Raw genomic sequence first — 16435 nt, 5'->3', positions numbered from 1 at the left:
ATAATATCTGCCTCAACCTCCCATCTCCACCTACTCTTTTTTTTTCTTACCTCTCTTATCTTGCATCTCATCTATTGATTATTTACATTGTGCATTTATGAACTACCAAGAATCCCCCCCCCCCCCACTCTTTACTGTCATTATTTAATTTTGTCTTCCTGTATGAAGATGTAAGTGTAGTTTTTTTCCTCTCTCTGTGTATTTTTTTATATTATTGAGCCACCTCACTGATTGTTATCTGTATTCAGTTACTGTCTGGACATGTCACCCTGCTCCCTCACAGCATGCACCTTCCTTACGTCACACTGCAGTACAGTCTTGGCTTTGAGGAAGACACGTTTACTCCAGCTCGTCTATAAGAAGACAAAGCTTTTGGGAGTCAGCTGCGCATTGTTGTACAGTTTGAATATTAACATGTGGCTCAGCCATGACTGTGTACCAGTGGAAGAAAAACCTGGGAGGAACAAGGACGGGCTCTGTGGAGGGAGGAGCCTCTGTTGAAACTGGCCTGTCATTGGCTGGAGGTTGTGTTCTGCCTGCTTGCAAAAGTTTGCCCGATTGGCTGTTGCTTCACAGCAGCTGCATTTGTGAAGAATTACCCCTTCTCTTTCTGTCCTATCTCTCTCTCTTTCCTCTTTCTTCCGTCCACATCCATAAGTGTTTGTGTGCCGACCACACGTGCCAGGCTGTGCCACCTCAAGGACGCCACCTACCACTGTATATTGTAGCAGGATTTATGTCAAGTTAGTCAATTACTTTCTGCTTTGTGGAGCTCAGGGGACTTGAAGTGTCGTCTCGTGTCCTGCCTGCAATCTTCCTTCATCCTTTCTTCCTCTTCCGCTCTCTCTCTCTCCCCCTCTTGTATCACTTAATCAAGACATAGCTTGCCCTTTGCTGTTCATTGCTGCCTTCCTTCCTCCCGTATACTTTGCTCCTGTAATTGTTTGTCGCTCTCCTCTCTCTGGCTCTTCTGCGTCCACTGTCCGCTCCTGCCTCTGGGTCCTCATCCTTTTAAAAACAAGCTCTAGACAAGGTTGTAGCTTCATATTAACATTCTCTCTTCAACAGGCTGCTGCGTGTACATTTTTTTGTGGATTAATGTTTGCTCATCTGTTTTTATTATCTGCAGCAAGACAACAAGCAAGGACATGCAGAGGAGAGGTCAGTGAGGAGGATGACAAGAGAAGAATAAAGGACAGTGAAGGAGGGATGAGAAAGAGACTGAAGTAAGAGGAGGAAGTGGAACTCTGAAGTGCCTACTGCAAGGGTGCTGTGTGCTGGCTGTGTCTGACTTTGCCGGAGCAGGACGTGGCTCAGTGTGTGTTTGGCCTTGAATCGAGGCTATATGTTATCCTGACAGCCACAGTCATCCATCCCATGTTGCTGAGCTACAGTCCCCACGTACCGTGAGCTGAGTCGCCGCCTCGTCTCATCATCGTGAGGAAACAATCCCTATAGGTCCCTGCTTTTTTTGTTCTTCAGAATTCTTCGTTTTCAAGCCGTTTAATCGTAACTAGCTCTGTAGAGACTGCGACAGCCTTGGCCATGTTGACGTGAATATAATAGTGACTTACAGTGGGTGATTTTTGATTTAGATGAAGGCGCAGATGCTCATTGACATATCCAAGCATTCCAGAGTGACGTCTTCAGAGTAGTTTCTGTTTTTCTTTTTTTGAGACAGAGCTGGCCTCTGCTCACGGCCAAGGCCCGCTATCTCACGGCAGAGAAACCTCAGCTGCCACATTTCCCAGGAAAAACTAATAAACATCCCCCAAAATAAACTGATCAGGAGGACTCGTTGCTTGTTTGCGCTGAGGACAAACTATTTTAGCGTCTTTTTCCTCTCTGTTTTGGTGAGGATTTTTTTTCTTCTCTTGCATCACTATTAGTCACCCTTTGCACTCACCAGACAGTTTTCCATCTGTCTGCCCCCACCACTGTTCCCTGTTATATCTCTGATGGCTGTCAGCATGACCATGGGACGTGACACCAAATGGCTGACCTTGGAAGTGTGTCGTGAGTTTCAGAGAGGTACCTGCTCAAGGTCTGACGCCGAGTGCAAGTTTGCCCATCCGTCCCGGAGCTGCCATGTGGAGAACGGCCGAGTCATCGCCTGCTTTGACTCACTGAAGGTAACAATGCAACAGCCATTTCACTCATAATTAACACCTACCGTATAATATCATGTTTTTTTTAGACATATGTGTTGTGGTTGGCTCTGCAGAGTATTGTATAAATACTGAAGTTAAGCTGGTGCCCGCTTATCCCACACACACAAACACACCCATATAGCCACACAAATATAGTTTCATGTTTAGTTTTATAGTGCTGATGGTCCTAAGATTAAAGACATATATTAGAAGAAATACTTTATTAATCCCTGGAGGGGATTCCATATATTTAATGTGACAATGGTTTAGGCCATCATTCATTCATTCATTCATTCATTCATTCATTCATTGTCTACTGCTTTATCCTTCACACGCGGGTCATGGGGGACGTTAGGGCATCAGCTGCCATTTCAATTCTTTACATCATCACAATCATGTTAAACAGTTACCTTGGAGAACCTTGTCAACTGTGTCAGTTATTTAATAGATCCAACCTTTTTACAGCTTATATTTTCATTTAAAAAAAGGTTATGGTTAGCCCAGAATGTTTTTTTTAAAGAAGGGAATGTATAATACATAATGAACATTTCCGTTTAGTCTTAATTGATAGAAATACGCATTTCTATTCAAGGTAACAGCTTGTTTCATTGAGGTCTCCATTAAATGCTATACTTTCTCTGCTATGATAACGTAAGAGTGAGGAGGGAAATATTCACTACCACTGCGTATAATGTCTGTATGTTTTTCTCTGTTCTCGGTTTACGTTGTTTCATCACCCTACATTAATTTAAACCAGCTAATCTGTCCGTCTGGATTCTCTTTTCTTGAACACATGTAAATATCCTCCCTTATCAGTATCTTTTATGTCGTAATCTGTTGCTCTGCTGTGTCTGCTCCTCCACCCCTAATGTGGGCTAGTTGGTCATGATGCTTCATCACTGCAGCAACGCATCAAGGCATCTCCTGCGTCTTCATCCTCTCTCATCCAGCACAGAACTACACAACACTATCACTGATCGTACAGATGAGACTGATGGCGCTTTTACTGTATTTAAGAAAAGCTCTGGTTGCTTTTTGCACAAAAGGACAGTTGTGAAATGAAATCTCACTGTTGCCGTGGCAGTCTGTGTATATTGTATGTGTGGATGCACGTGTGTTTGCAAGAGATTTTGTTTAACCAGCTTTCCTGCAGTGAAGAAGTGAGAGCCAGACAGGGGGGGTTTCTGTCTGAGTGCAGCTGCTGTCTCCTGCTTTATTGAGTTAGAATTTATTATTCAGCCATTTTTCTGTGTTATGTCCTCCAGAGCAGGAGGGAGATGGAGAGGGAGTGAGCGGGAGAGAAAAAGAAAGGGGCGGCCTAGCAACAGCACAGGAGTGCGTACCCATTGGATAGTTTGATCTTCCTGAGTGGCACGGCTGTTTTTAGCACAGAGCAACAGCCTGGCTCTGTACTGGTTGGATTGAATGGGAGAAAAAGGCAAGTTGCTTTGTGCCAACAGCAGTGAACAAGCATTAAATGACACATTTGCCTGTTGGAAGCCCAGGGGTCATGTTGTTAGTTTGGGAAAAAACTGAAGGTTATGACAGTCGAATGTCACAGTGGCCTTTTTTTTTTTTTTTATCAGGAGCTGCAGCAGGACTTTGGTGCCAGCGCGGTGTGTCAGCACACACCTCCTTACAGAGTGCTTCATTGTTTTTAAATTATACTCAGCTGGCAATCATTGTTTCTGCCTTGTGCCTGCTGTGCCGCACAGAATGTCACACCTTTCTCCTGGTGCACACCTAAAGAAAGGTGGTTGTTATGCCACGGATTTTTCCGATAATGGTTTCACTCCTCACCACCCCTCCTATATGTGGCAACCTGAGCCCGGTACAACCTGACCGCTGTCATCCCCCTGTTGCTCCTCCATTAGCTCCATCTGAATCTGCTGCAGGGAAGAGAGCAGCTCACGGCCTACTTATTTTTTACCTTGTTAACTGGAGTGCTGCTGTCATCTCATATGATTAGTGTGGCCATCCCATCTGCCCAATATACAGTGGACTTGAGAGCAGTGTCACTTTCTGATGACATCACGATAAGTGCTGCAAATGAAGACTTTTTTTTTTTTAGTGTTTGTTGATTTTGCAGTGTTTTTGGTCTGCACTGTGCCAAAAAACCTGTCAGACGAGCAACAACTTATTTAAAATGCTTGTTTTGTTGAAAATAGATTAATTGCTACTCCTGCTCTGGGAAAAAACACCAGGTTTTGTTGTGACGTGTGCAATGATTAAAACTTCCTGTCTCATCTTTTCCCCCTGACTGCATCAACAACAGCACACTGTACTTACAGGGACTTTCTCTGTGTTGTGTGGTGTATTGCCACGGTAACCGAAAGGAGATTCCTAAACCAATACTCGCTTCAACACCACTTTTTCATGGCATCCTTCTCCATCTCAGATTTTTATAGCCTTTATAAAGCTGACGTGTCCGTCTCTGTGCCAGAGCACAAACCTTAAACCATATTTTGACACACACACACACTGCGTTATGTTTATCATTAGGCTCATTTATAGGTGCTTTTCTTTCCCTCTGAGCTCGAGCAGGCTTGCTGGGCCCATGGGATTCACTCCTCGTTACAGATTCATCCCTAAACACACAGCTCACTGACGTAAAGCTTGCACACCTATCCAGTGTAGGTGACCACTTTTGAAGCTGCTGCATGTTGTATGCTTCTTTTTGTCTGTTGTGTGCTGTGAACTCCTCTCTGATGCTGTATAGTGGGCGACTTTGTGGTTTCTGCTGTCCTGTTTACATAGTTATCCTGGATGCCAAACCCTTTTTTTTTTACGTGCCCTCAGCTCAGCACGACATCATCCATCAACGTCAGAGTCTCTGCACCATGACGTCAGTTTGTCATCAGCGTTGTATTATAAGCTGCTTCGGTGTTCTGTCGTTTGTGTGGCATATAGTCGCGTCATGATCACCTCATGAAGTGGTCTGATGACAGATGATCAGTGAAGGTAGTTTAGAGGGTCAGCGGCTCATCTGCAGGGGCAGAGACAGCTGCTGGCAGCCCGGGGGTTTAATGCAGATTGCAGTTCCTCCTCTGAGCACGTGTTGACCTGCAGTGTTCCTGCAGCACCATCTTCACCTTCCCCACAGACTCTGACTGGGATGAAGGACACAGCTTGAACGCCATTCTTTGGTGATACATTTGGGCCCAAAATATGATTTAGGAAAAAGATGGTGATACAAGAAAAGCCTCAGTTGTCATTGATTAGTTTAATTCATCCTTCCAGTGCCTCAATGTAATAATCTGCTGCTTTTTTTTTTCACAAGTTTGACTATAGGTTGAACAAAAACAATTCAGCTAAAGCTTGTTATTTTTAGTCTAGGCAAGATGTCCTTGCGGGAATGTCTTTGCCTTTGTTGAATAAACAATTGTTTTTGACCAAACACAAACTATCTGGTCATGGCTTAATCATGAGATGCATAACTAAGTGATTGAAGTGATTAAGTCTGACAGTTAACGTCTCATCACCATTAATTTGTACCTGCAAAGGTGGAATAAAGCCTTGCACGCTTGCTCAGCTTGGTCTTTGTACATCTGTGCAGCAGCAGAGAAGCGATTGTTCAACCGTGGTGCCGCGTGCTGCATTTGCTAACAAGTGACGCTCTGTGTACAATGGACGGTCGTGTTTGGCATGTGCTTGTTTGCGTTTGTGTGTTTGTGTTGTATTTGAGAAACTGTCCTTCACATGACTGGCCTTAAAATTGGTGTTACAGCAAACGCTTTCTGCTTATTTCGCATTCAGCAGCTCATTTCTTCCCAGATTCAGCCGTTTGACCTTGTTCTGACCTCCAACGTGTCCATTATACTGCCCAGTTGTTGGTGGAATATTACAATACAATACATACTTGTATTTTGTATCGTACATTATGTCTCTAAATTTGTTTGACATTGCTTTCATATGAATGAATTATCATATAAATCCGGCAAAGTACTGGATGTTAGCAATGTGGTGTTACTCTCTGCAGTTTGAATGTAAGTTCCCTTAAGAAGGTACAGATATTCTACCTTAACTTGCCTTTGCACGGTCGGTTTGGCATTACTTATTACAACAATGACAGGAAGAACTCGTGCCATTTTCAGCTGCTTAAGCCTTAGCGATAAGATTTAGCTTTGTAAACTTAAAACACTGACAGTAAAACACATCAGCCTTTACACAAAAGCAGATGTTAATACTGCACATCAATCATGGAATAAATCTAAGTTATATTATGAATTTATTTTTCGAGCATAAAGGCAAAAAAGCACCTCCCTCCCTTCCTCCACTGTAAGCATTAGCGTCTGCATCATCACGTTTTCGAGCATATGCGTTTGACAGGTTGTTGGGTGATGACTCACATTTGTTTTGTCACGTTACTTTAGTGAAATGTGGCAGGGTTTAAGTTTTTTTCTGTTGTATTTTTTTTGGCTATTGCCACAACAGTTGTCTGTCATTATAAATTGGAATAACAATAGTTCTGGACGTCGTGTGACTCGGGAAAAGCTTCTGTAAAAATGTACCGTGCCGGTGCCAGTTTCGGTCTATCAGAGTTCACCGCACACACTGTAAATCCACGGATTCCAAGCAATATATCGCAGAATCTGACAGATTGAATGTAGCTGACTCTTTTGGTGCCCCCGCGGTTCCTTTCATGAGTATGGAAACAGCTGAAGCACACATTATTCTAGACCTGCAGCATCCACAAATCCTCTCTCCTCACTGCTGTTTATGTCAAAAATGTAGATCTTTGGAACTAATGACACATTCATCTGCAGTCACTTCCTGTTCGGCCACAACTCAGCTATCCTCTGTGAATGAAAAGCTCTGTTGTTGTTTTTGTTGTTCTTATTATGTCAAGTGGAAAATTCCCTGTTATTTTTGCTGCAAACTGATTTGCCATGGGGGCAGGAAGCAATAATACCACAATGAAAATAATGTCATTATATACCACAGTAGTAGTTATCATATTAGTCTAAGTATTATAAGTAAGTTATTTATGCTCACATATCTACCACATGGTGATATGTAGTATCAGTCACGTGGTGCAGTGAGAGTCGAGCATTTGTTTTCACTCGCCGGCTTTTATCTCTTAGTCGGTGTGTTTTTGTTTTTTTTCAGTTCTGCAGTGCTACTGTGGAAAATACAAAATACTACACCAGTCATCACACTTTGCTATAATTGTATAATTTTACACGTGCAGTTTAACTGTAACTTAAAAGCCAATTTGTTTCAAATTAATCTGTTTCCAAAAAAATGTTTTTCCACAGATTTTTATATTTCTGTTTTGGTCACACTGCTGCCTTTAATGTCATGAGCACTTTTAGAAAGTCTTGCATAAATTATGCAATGTGAGATCTTGTTTTGACATAATTTGCAAGACAGTTCTTGCACTATATATGGAAACGCTATGTTTTATTGTACATAATTATATCTGTGAGTCCTCGGCTACAATATCTTTTTTAGGTCTGGTGGTCTTTTCAGTCTGTCCTGAGGCAAACCCCTGACTGATTTAGCCTCTCTCACACAGTTTACGCTCATCTAAATCTCCACCTGCCTATCTGTCTGTTGGCTCTCACACTCACCTCCCTCCCTCCCTTCCTCTCTTCTCCTCAGGGCCGCTGCACACGTGAGAACTGTAAATACCTGCACCCACCTCCACACCTGAAAACCCAGCTGGAGATTAACGGGAGGAACAACCTGATCCAGCAGAAGGCAGCGGCAGCCATGTTGGCGCAACAGATGCAGTTCATGTTGCCAGGAACACAGCTGCAGCCCATAGTGAGCAGAGCACAGTCAAACCACAACTTTTTAATTAATGCAAACACCACCAGTCATGCTTAAGGCAGCTTCTGCCTGTCTTTTTGTAAGATGAAAGCCAAGCTAACTTTTTGTTCTTTAAAAGTTATAGATTTAACAGTGTTTTGGAAGGAATCTTGGAATACTGACGACACGATATATGTTGATATATTGGGATACTATAATATTACAATTTACCTCTAAAAATGTACCTGTAGTTTAAGAAAGACTCAGTAAATATAACAATTTTATGTGCACAACTTTATGCAGTTATATTTGTCTAGAAGTAAACATAGGAGAACGTCAAATGGCTGAAAGCCTGCTGCTAACTCTTGGTTGGAGGCTTAAATACAACACAACACCGCTTTTTACACTGCTACTATTAAACCTGGATTAAAACCTGGAATCAACCAGGTGATTCAAGTCAAGTCAAAGGCCCAACTATGACTTATTTAGATTTTCTTCCAAAAGTAATTGTGTAGGTAATTGAGTTGTGGTAATTTTTGTAAAAGAAAACACAGTACCAATAATGTTATCACCTAATCCTCCAGCCTTTACCACATTAAGTGAAGCTCTGCTGTAACTTGTTTTGTTTCTCTTGTCGTGGTTATCCTCTCCCTCCCTCAGACCACATTCCCAATGACGCCCTCTTTGGCAACGAGTCCCAGTATGGCGTTCAGCCCCTATCTGAGCCACATGGGCCCAGGCATGGGCTTGATGCCTGAACTGCTGCCCAGTACTCCCCTCCTGGTTCCTGGGAGTCCAACTGGCTTGGCAGCCATGGGCAACGGCACCTCTGCACAAAAACATGTGCGCACAGACAAGCTGGAGGTATGCAGCCTGTGAGCAGTTGTTATGCTTCTATGTTTGGCCTAAGTATGATGAAAAGTAAATGTTGACCAGCGCTCCCTCTGGCCCTGCCAGGTTTGTCGGGAATTTCAGCGCGGTAACTGCACGCGGGGAGAGAGCGACTGCCGCTACGCTCACCCCCTAGAGGCCGGCATGGTGGACTGCAGCGAAAACTCAGTCATCGTCTGCATGGACTACATCAAGGGCCGATGCAGCCGAGACAAGTGCAAGTACTTCCATCCCCCTGCTCACCTGCAGGCCAGGATCAAGGCTGCACAGCACCAAGCCAGTCAAAATGCCATTAACAACACAGGCTTGGTGAGTCGTAACATCGAGAACTCACCCCTTTTTTGTACCGTAAGTAAACATCAGTCAAACTCTACAATATAAACACACAGTTGCAAGCAAACGCTAACCTCCTCAAAAGTTACAAGTCAACATCGTATCTACTTAACACTGCAGAGAGGTGATAGAAGAATTTCTTGTTCTGCACTATTTACTGATGCATCGAAGGATCGGGGTGTCACAGTATCCAGCAGCCTGCTTTGAAATGTGATGACGTTTTGTCTGGAAGAGGTTTTTCATGAATGTGTGCTACTGTGCCTGTGTCTGAGCCAGTGTCAGTGAAGCAAGTGAAAGCAGGCTGCAGTTTGAATCGTGCGCCGCTGTAAGAAAATCTTTAAAAAAAAACAACCATATAAAAATACAAATGCAAAGTAGTAATATAAAAAGCAGTGATACCAATTTTACTACTACTCTAAACAACACTACCACGGATTTCTGCCTCACAGGATCATTGCGTGGGTCTGGACTGCCGCTCTGAGTGCCCTCAACAACTAACAAATTCACACATATAAGATTAAATGGACATCAAGCAAATAGTTCAACAACAACTGAAGAAAAGAAAAAAAAGAGAATAAAGTGATTTTTACCCCAAACAATCCAAAACTTTCTATTTGTAAATAATTCAATGGTCACACTGGACACAGGTGAAAATATTCAACATCATTTGAAGTTTATCCTAACATATTGCAGATCATACTAAGATGTGTTTATTTTCCTCTTTTACAAGACATGGTTAAAACAAACCTATTTCTCTCTATTGGTTTGCCCTTGTTTGGACATTATTAACAAAAGTAGATATTCAAATGGATCAATCCATACTTTGGGGCATTGATGTCACATCCCATCCTGTTTCTTTCATATATTCACGTCATATGTTACTAATAATATGCATTAAGATTTGTCTTGGTTATGTCCCACTGCAGTCGGATGTTTCAGCGTTGAGCCCATTAGAGAATGAAATCACAGTAATCTCATTTTCCTCTTGGCCTGACCTATGGGCTTTCCCACATTAACTAACAAAAATGTAGATGTTGCAGTGCCCTCTTGTGGTGGTAAATAGTAACATCTATTTCTATTGGAAATGTACACTTAGATAACACTAGATAGTTTAAATACAGTACAGGGGCAAGTTGTTAAAAAATGTATTTGTTTACACTTCTTTCCTCTGCTTCTCTCTCGGCCAGGCTTTGCCACAAGGAGTCATGCAGCCGCTACCAAAGAGGCAGATCTTAGAGAAGAGCAACGGAGCTGCGTCCGCCGTCTTCAACCACAGCATGTTCCACTACCAGCAAGCTCTGGCCAACATGCAGCTGCAGCAACAAGCCTTTATCCCCACTGGTGAGTTCCTACACCACAGTTCCCCCCGAGTTTGTCAGGGACCAATAAACTTAAGGGTTTTTATGTTAAATGACTTGGATTCATCATGGGATCTGGGAGTCACGGCCAGTCAGTGACGGCGTCTGAAACCTGAGCAGGAATACAACAGCAGTTCATCGGAGGAAGACGGAAAAAGAAAACAATAGATATACCACAATGTCCCATATGTTTTTATGACAAAACATGTGTCAGGGACTCGCACATGGAGAAAGGTGGTCACCAGTTCATCACAGGTTCAATATAGACAAACAACCATTAACTCTGCATGTTTTTGGACTGTGGGAGGAAACCGGAGAACCCAAAGAAATCCCACTCACACACACAATAAGAACATGCAAACACCATACAGAAATGCCCTCAGTCAGTCTTTTTGCTGTAAGACGACAGTGTTAGCCACTATGCCGCCGTGTAGCCCTAGTCAGGAGCTCCTGAAGAATGTGTACTGTGTGACCTCCGCTTGGTCACTGATGTAGACTGTATTCACAGTGACTGTGCAAAAAATAACTTCTGATCTTAACTCAGCACGTCGCGTCGTGTGGAATGTACAGATATCTTCCGACTCTGAAATGTCGTGTAGCTCAAATTCCAAGATGTGTCGCGCTGAACAGAAACCAGTAGCTGCGTCTGTACTTCTGTAATGTCAATGAAATTTAAAGACAGTGAAGTGAAACTGCTACTTCAGTGTTGTGAGTCACATATAAAGGTACATTTTTCCGACTTAGTAAGAATGTGTGACAGATTATTGTGTCAGATACCTGAGGCCACTTGATAGCCATCTCAGATGAGTCGATTGCTCTTGGTGTAAGCCTTCCTCCTGTGTGCTGTTGGACAAAAACAAATCTCTGGTCACACTTGCAGCTGAGAGCCGCTGGGGAAAGGCGAGAGCAGAACCCCAAACTGCTTAGAGTCGGTACATGACCTGAATGCCATACCTATCCAGACAACACCTGTGCTATCCCTCGTTGAAGCTTGAGTCTGCAATTTTGCCATCAGTAAATTAAGTACAACAACAAAATACAGCATAGTAGGAGTCTGAAAAAGATTGCAATAGCGAGGGACACTGCGACCGATGCAACCAACACATCCTCCATCTTCCTGTCTGCTCTCTTGTCAAAGCTGTACCATCCAAAACACACAGAACACACACTGCCTGAAGCAGAGAGGAGGAGAGAGCGCTGTGAGGACAGCTCTTGTGGTATATTGTTTATGCTGTTTTACTGTCTTTGTCCCAGTAAATAAGCACTAGTAGGGAATTGATTAATTGAATGAAGTGTGTCCGTCTCAGCTCAGTGAAATGCTACTTTTCAGCTTGTTAGTATTAGGCTTTGACCTATTAGGCGTTGACCTATTACATTACCTACCAAAACAACATTAGCTGGCAGCTACTTGTAGCGTGTCAATTACCATCCACAAACTTTAAAATAGTACATTTTTGGAGCTGCCAGAGCATGCACTGGGTTGCCTTTTCTTCTTCTGTGTAGCGTGATCTTGCATTTCTGGGTCAAAGCCCAGGAGTAGGATCTGCGGAACATGCCCCTGGGCCAGTTCTGTTCAGATTGAACAAATACATGAACTAGTACTAACTCAGCTCCCAGTGCATGTCTGAATGCAGCCCTGGGTGTTTCTGGTAGCAGATCACACAGCTGTAGTGCTGGGTATCAAACTTCAATACATCTGTCGTGTCAACCAAACTTCCTATGTAGCAACTAATATTGTAAACGTGTTGTCATGCTACATCAAATCCTAATGAGTTAATCTCACGAGCATCAGAGAGCCAATGAGCATGCAGCATGCTGTTTGACTGAGATCTAACAGTGCTCGTGATTGGCTGTCTCGAGGCATGCAGAGAATTACGTCCAGAGACCGGAGCTCATTCCCCAAAGAGGAGGAGAAGATGGGGCTTAATAGCTGTGAATGAGAGGCTTGTGCTTGTTTTGTGAACGAAGGTGTGTCATGAAGATTTTGCAGCACACAGAGTAAATATGAGAGCAGAAATTTGCTTTGTCTTAGACTGCAAGAAGACGACCTGGCCAGCTAAAACTGAGGAATGTACTTTATCTACCTACCCAGCCCTACACAGCTGTAAAATGACACAAATATTTCTTATTGTGTTAAAGGCATCGACCCTTTCTCTGTCAAGATCACCAGCACCAAAGGATATTAACCCTTCTGTTACCATCCTGTCGTCGCTGACAGGATTTGGAATGCGTGCTTCACATTACCAACTCCAAGACTGTTCTGAGATATCTAGAAAAGCAGAGAAATAGAGCTTTGCTACCACATACTAATAGCCCTCAGGACTTCCGCGGAACCACCGTCCAATCACAGAAAAGATTTTGGCTTCTCAGTACCGTAATAACTTCCAGATATCTAAAGAGAAAGTTATAAAATCAATATACACCCAGGTGGTGTGATTACCATGTTGGTCATAAGACGTTTAATGAGTTGTGCGTGTGAGATGTTGGACTTTATCTTGCAAAGCCAGTCACTAAATCCAGCACAAAACTATGATTGAAGTCACATCAGATTTAATCAGATTTCAGTTGATTAATTATATTTATTGATTTGTTATCCAGTCGTCTCCTAAAAAAGAGATAAACTAGCATAATAATTGAGAACGTTTTGGTTTTACTGAAGATCATTTGCTCACTCCATTCACATGCTCCGCCCATTGAATACAATTATCAGATACTCCAGTCTGATTAGATTGTATGACTGTGTATTGCCTTGTTTGTTTGTTTAACTACCATTTTGTCAGTGGACGATGCATTTGTTTCATTTCTGTGACTCGTTGGCTCCGTTAAACAGTATCTGTCTTGTTTCGTTTGCATGTGTCTTGGTACGTGTTCAAATTCATCCCGGCAGTATCACATGACTTTTTTATCCGACACATTTTGCCATGGTAATCATATCATTCCTGTCCCTCCTCCTCCTCCTCCTCCCCGCCCACATCCTCGTCCTCTGTCTGTCGTCTGACTCGCCTGAATAAAAGTTCCCATGATGCACGGTGCCACCACCTCCACTGTTTCGTCGGCCTCGACCCCAGTCACCACTGTTCCTTTCGCTGAATCTGCTGCCTCGAATCAGGTTTGCTCTTTCATTTCACTTCTTTGATTTAAAAAGCTTTAAGGTTGTCTTTTTTTTTTCGCCATCTGGTGAAAGAAACACGTTTGTAATGTCACATGTATCATGTCCACGTCTCATCTGTCCTCACTTTTAAGTGATGTAAGCAAATGAAAACAGGATTTGAGTCAAATTAGACATTATAATAATGAATGTCTTAGTTTGGCGTTTAACCCCCGTCATTATCCATTGTCTGTCTCTGTCATTATTGTTTATGTAATCGGCTGGAGATGAAATACATCAGCTCTTTTATTGTATGTACACAGGCGAGGAAACCTTAGCAGCTCTATTACATAAACAACACTGAAATAGTATTTTGTTTTAAACAAATGGAAAGTGACATTAACTGGCTTTACATTATAAATGGTTTCAGTCTCATTTTTTTTATTCTCCTGATAACTAAAAGTTATGAAAAACATGTCCGTGTCTCTCTCTGTCTTCCAGTAGAGCCCTCAGAGCTATTGACTTCTGATCCAGTGGAGCTCCAGTGCGTTCCCATGGAAACCCATTTCTGTCCCGTCCCCAAACTGCTGGTGGCGGCGCCAGTGGCACTTAACTCAGTAAGCCTTTCCAGAAACACTAGTTAAAGTCCCTGACACATGTGCAGTAGCAGGGCGGCCATCTTTCTGAACGCAGCAGACATGTTCCTCACATACACTGCACACTGACTGAGTGGCAGTGTGAAAACGTCACACAGATTAAGGACATAGAAAAGCTGCGGTGACTCACACAAAATGCAGGACTGGATGTACTATTCTTGCTTCACAGCAGCCATTTTGATGGATACTGACTTGATCAGGCTGAGCAATAGAGCTCCCTCGTTCTTACAGCCATACATACCCATACCTTAAAGGTGCAGCAGACGTATGCACACAAACACACACACACACAAATATTCATGTGTAGGATTAAAAGCCCTTTATGGGTTGGAGCCATCACATGTGGCGACCCAACACATTTGACTGTTCTAAAGTGAGACATTCTGAAAAGTTAATTCATCATCTACGGACCTGCCGCTGGTCTACAACCATTACAGTTCATCAGAAAGGAATACAAAAAAAAGTGTTTTATGTCATGTTTACGTTTCCGAGATGGCCACAAATGTGACGTTCGTGTTATACCATTATTCAGATTGTTCTCGTGATCTACTTCTTGCTCGATGACACGATGTCAGTGAGGTGTTCTTGATTTGTTTGTGCCTTTCATTTATCAGCTCAGCCGCAGAGAAGGAGATTTCCCGCATAAGAACTCAAAACACTTAACAACACAACTCATTTTAAAAAACAAACAAAAAAAAACATGTTATTTGCAATTAATGGCAATATTTGTTGTTACAAACATACCGTGTATTAAACTGGTGTTCCTCTTGTACGAAAACCCAGTAATCAACAGTGATATCCACTTTAGATAGTTTCAGTTATCAATGTTAGATAAGGTTTGGTTCAGTTTTTGTTCTCTGGTTTCATGTCGTCAGTATCTGCTACTCCATGGGTAATAACTAACAAATAATACAACATAACTCTTCCCTTTACTTCATCGTCATGCAACGGCAAAAACAAAATGAATGATTCACTATCACTTCTGTACTAAAGGGCCTGGGTGAAGAGATTTTGAGATATGACCTTCTGGATTAAAGACACAAACTGCCTTAAAGTGGCTGAGGTGACGTAGTGAACGCCTGTCTTTACAGATCAGACGGCTAAAGTCACCAAGTGTTGCATTGACTGCGACTCATGATTGCCTGTATTTAACTAATGGCCTAAAAAGAAATGTATTTTGGTTTTCACCGTGATTTGTAACTGAACACGGTGTAAATGAACAGGTGCAACTTCATATTTGAAGAGTGAGCCTTGGACTAAGCCACAACCCCTGATTCCCCCTAGTGCCCTACGTTCCTGAAATTACAACTGAATATTTATGTCTGACATCTATGATGACAGACGTCTTAATTGGTACTTGTTAAAACGTCTAAACCTGATGTCAGAGAGGGAAGCTGGGTTTGTTTCCTGATGTTGTGCCTAGTCTGTGTGCCAAGTGGTGGCATATATGCAAGGAGCTGCCCCATTCAATGCAATACCTAAATAACTCCTCCTATTAAAACACGTCCCTCTTAGATGCAGATGTGTATTTTAAACGTTTAAAGACGTTTGCTTGTGTTACCAATGCTTTTCCTGTGGCTTTTTCGGATTGAATGAGTGGCACAAGATGTTTATGTTTCACGGCTCTTCAGGGAGAAAGCTTAGAACTTGAAAATGTCCTGTCTTAGACTTTAAATTGTCCGTCTTTTCTACTAACGTGTCCTTTTTGTCTCAAGTCGTTAAGACTCTAAATGGGACAAAGCAGCAGTTGTTGTCAGAAGTTGGCAAAGTCACGAGATGGAGAAGTAGGGAAAAAAAAGAAAAGAAGAAGTTACAAACCAGTTGGGTTTCTGGTTATAAATGTCTGTAAAGAATTGAAAAAACTGAACATAATGGCTTTGGGATCTGGGCTGAAATAACTTTTATCCAAATTCAAATGTGCCTCTTTCAAGTCTCCTCAAACCACTGCTATCAATACACTGTAAGAACAGACTAGTGCTCAAAGATAGATGTGTTTATTTCTTACGTTATTAGAATAATAAATCATATCTGTGCTAGTTTCTTCTGGGACAGCTGTGCTGTCTTATTGTCAGTGTAAAGTAAATGAACCGGTGTGTGTGTGTCGTGCACGTGGTCAAGTGAAGAGACGGCAAACCACACGTTTGATTTGTTGTAAATGCTGCAGATATTACAACAGCGTCCCCACTATTATTCCTTTTAAACAAT

At 42.4% G+C, this 16435-nt stretch overlaps 1 protein-coding gene across 1 annotated transcript; it reads left to right on the top strand.

Annotated features, from left to right (window-relative positions):
- Window positions 1-1958: 1958 nt before the first annotated feature.
- Window positions 1959-14218, top strand: mbnl3 (muscleblind-like splicing regulator 3; the record flags this gene model as incomplete). Its single annotated transcript, XM_083891303.1, has 6 exons — window positions 1959-2132; window positions 7755-7919; window positions 8565-8768; window positions 8862-9104; window positions 10316-10469; window positions 14076-14218. 6 exons carry the CDS (start codon window positions 1959-1961, stop codon window positions 14216-14218), a joined length of 1083 nt encoding a protein of 360 aa, XP_083747429.1.
- Between the last annotated feature and the right edge of the window lie 2217 nt (window positions 14219-16435).

The sequence above is a fragment of the Microchirus variegatus genome (assembly GCF_963457635.1).
Source record: "Microchirus variegatus genome assembly, chromosome: 6".
Classification (NCBI taxonomy): Eukaryota; Metazoa; Chordata; class Actinopteri; order Pleuronectiformes; family Soleidae; genus Microchirus; species Microchirus variegatus.
This window is presented reverse-complemented; position numbering and strand designations above follow the sequence as displayed.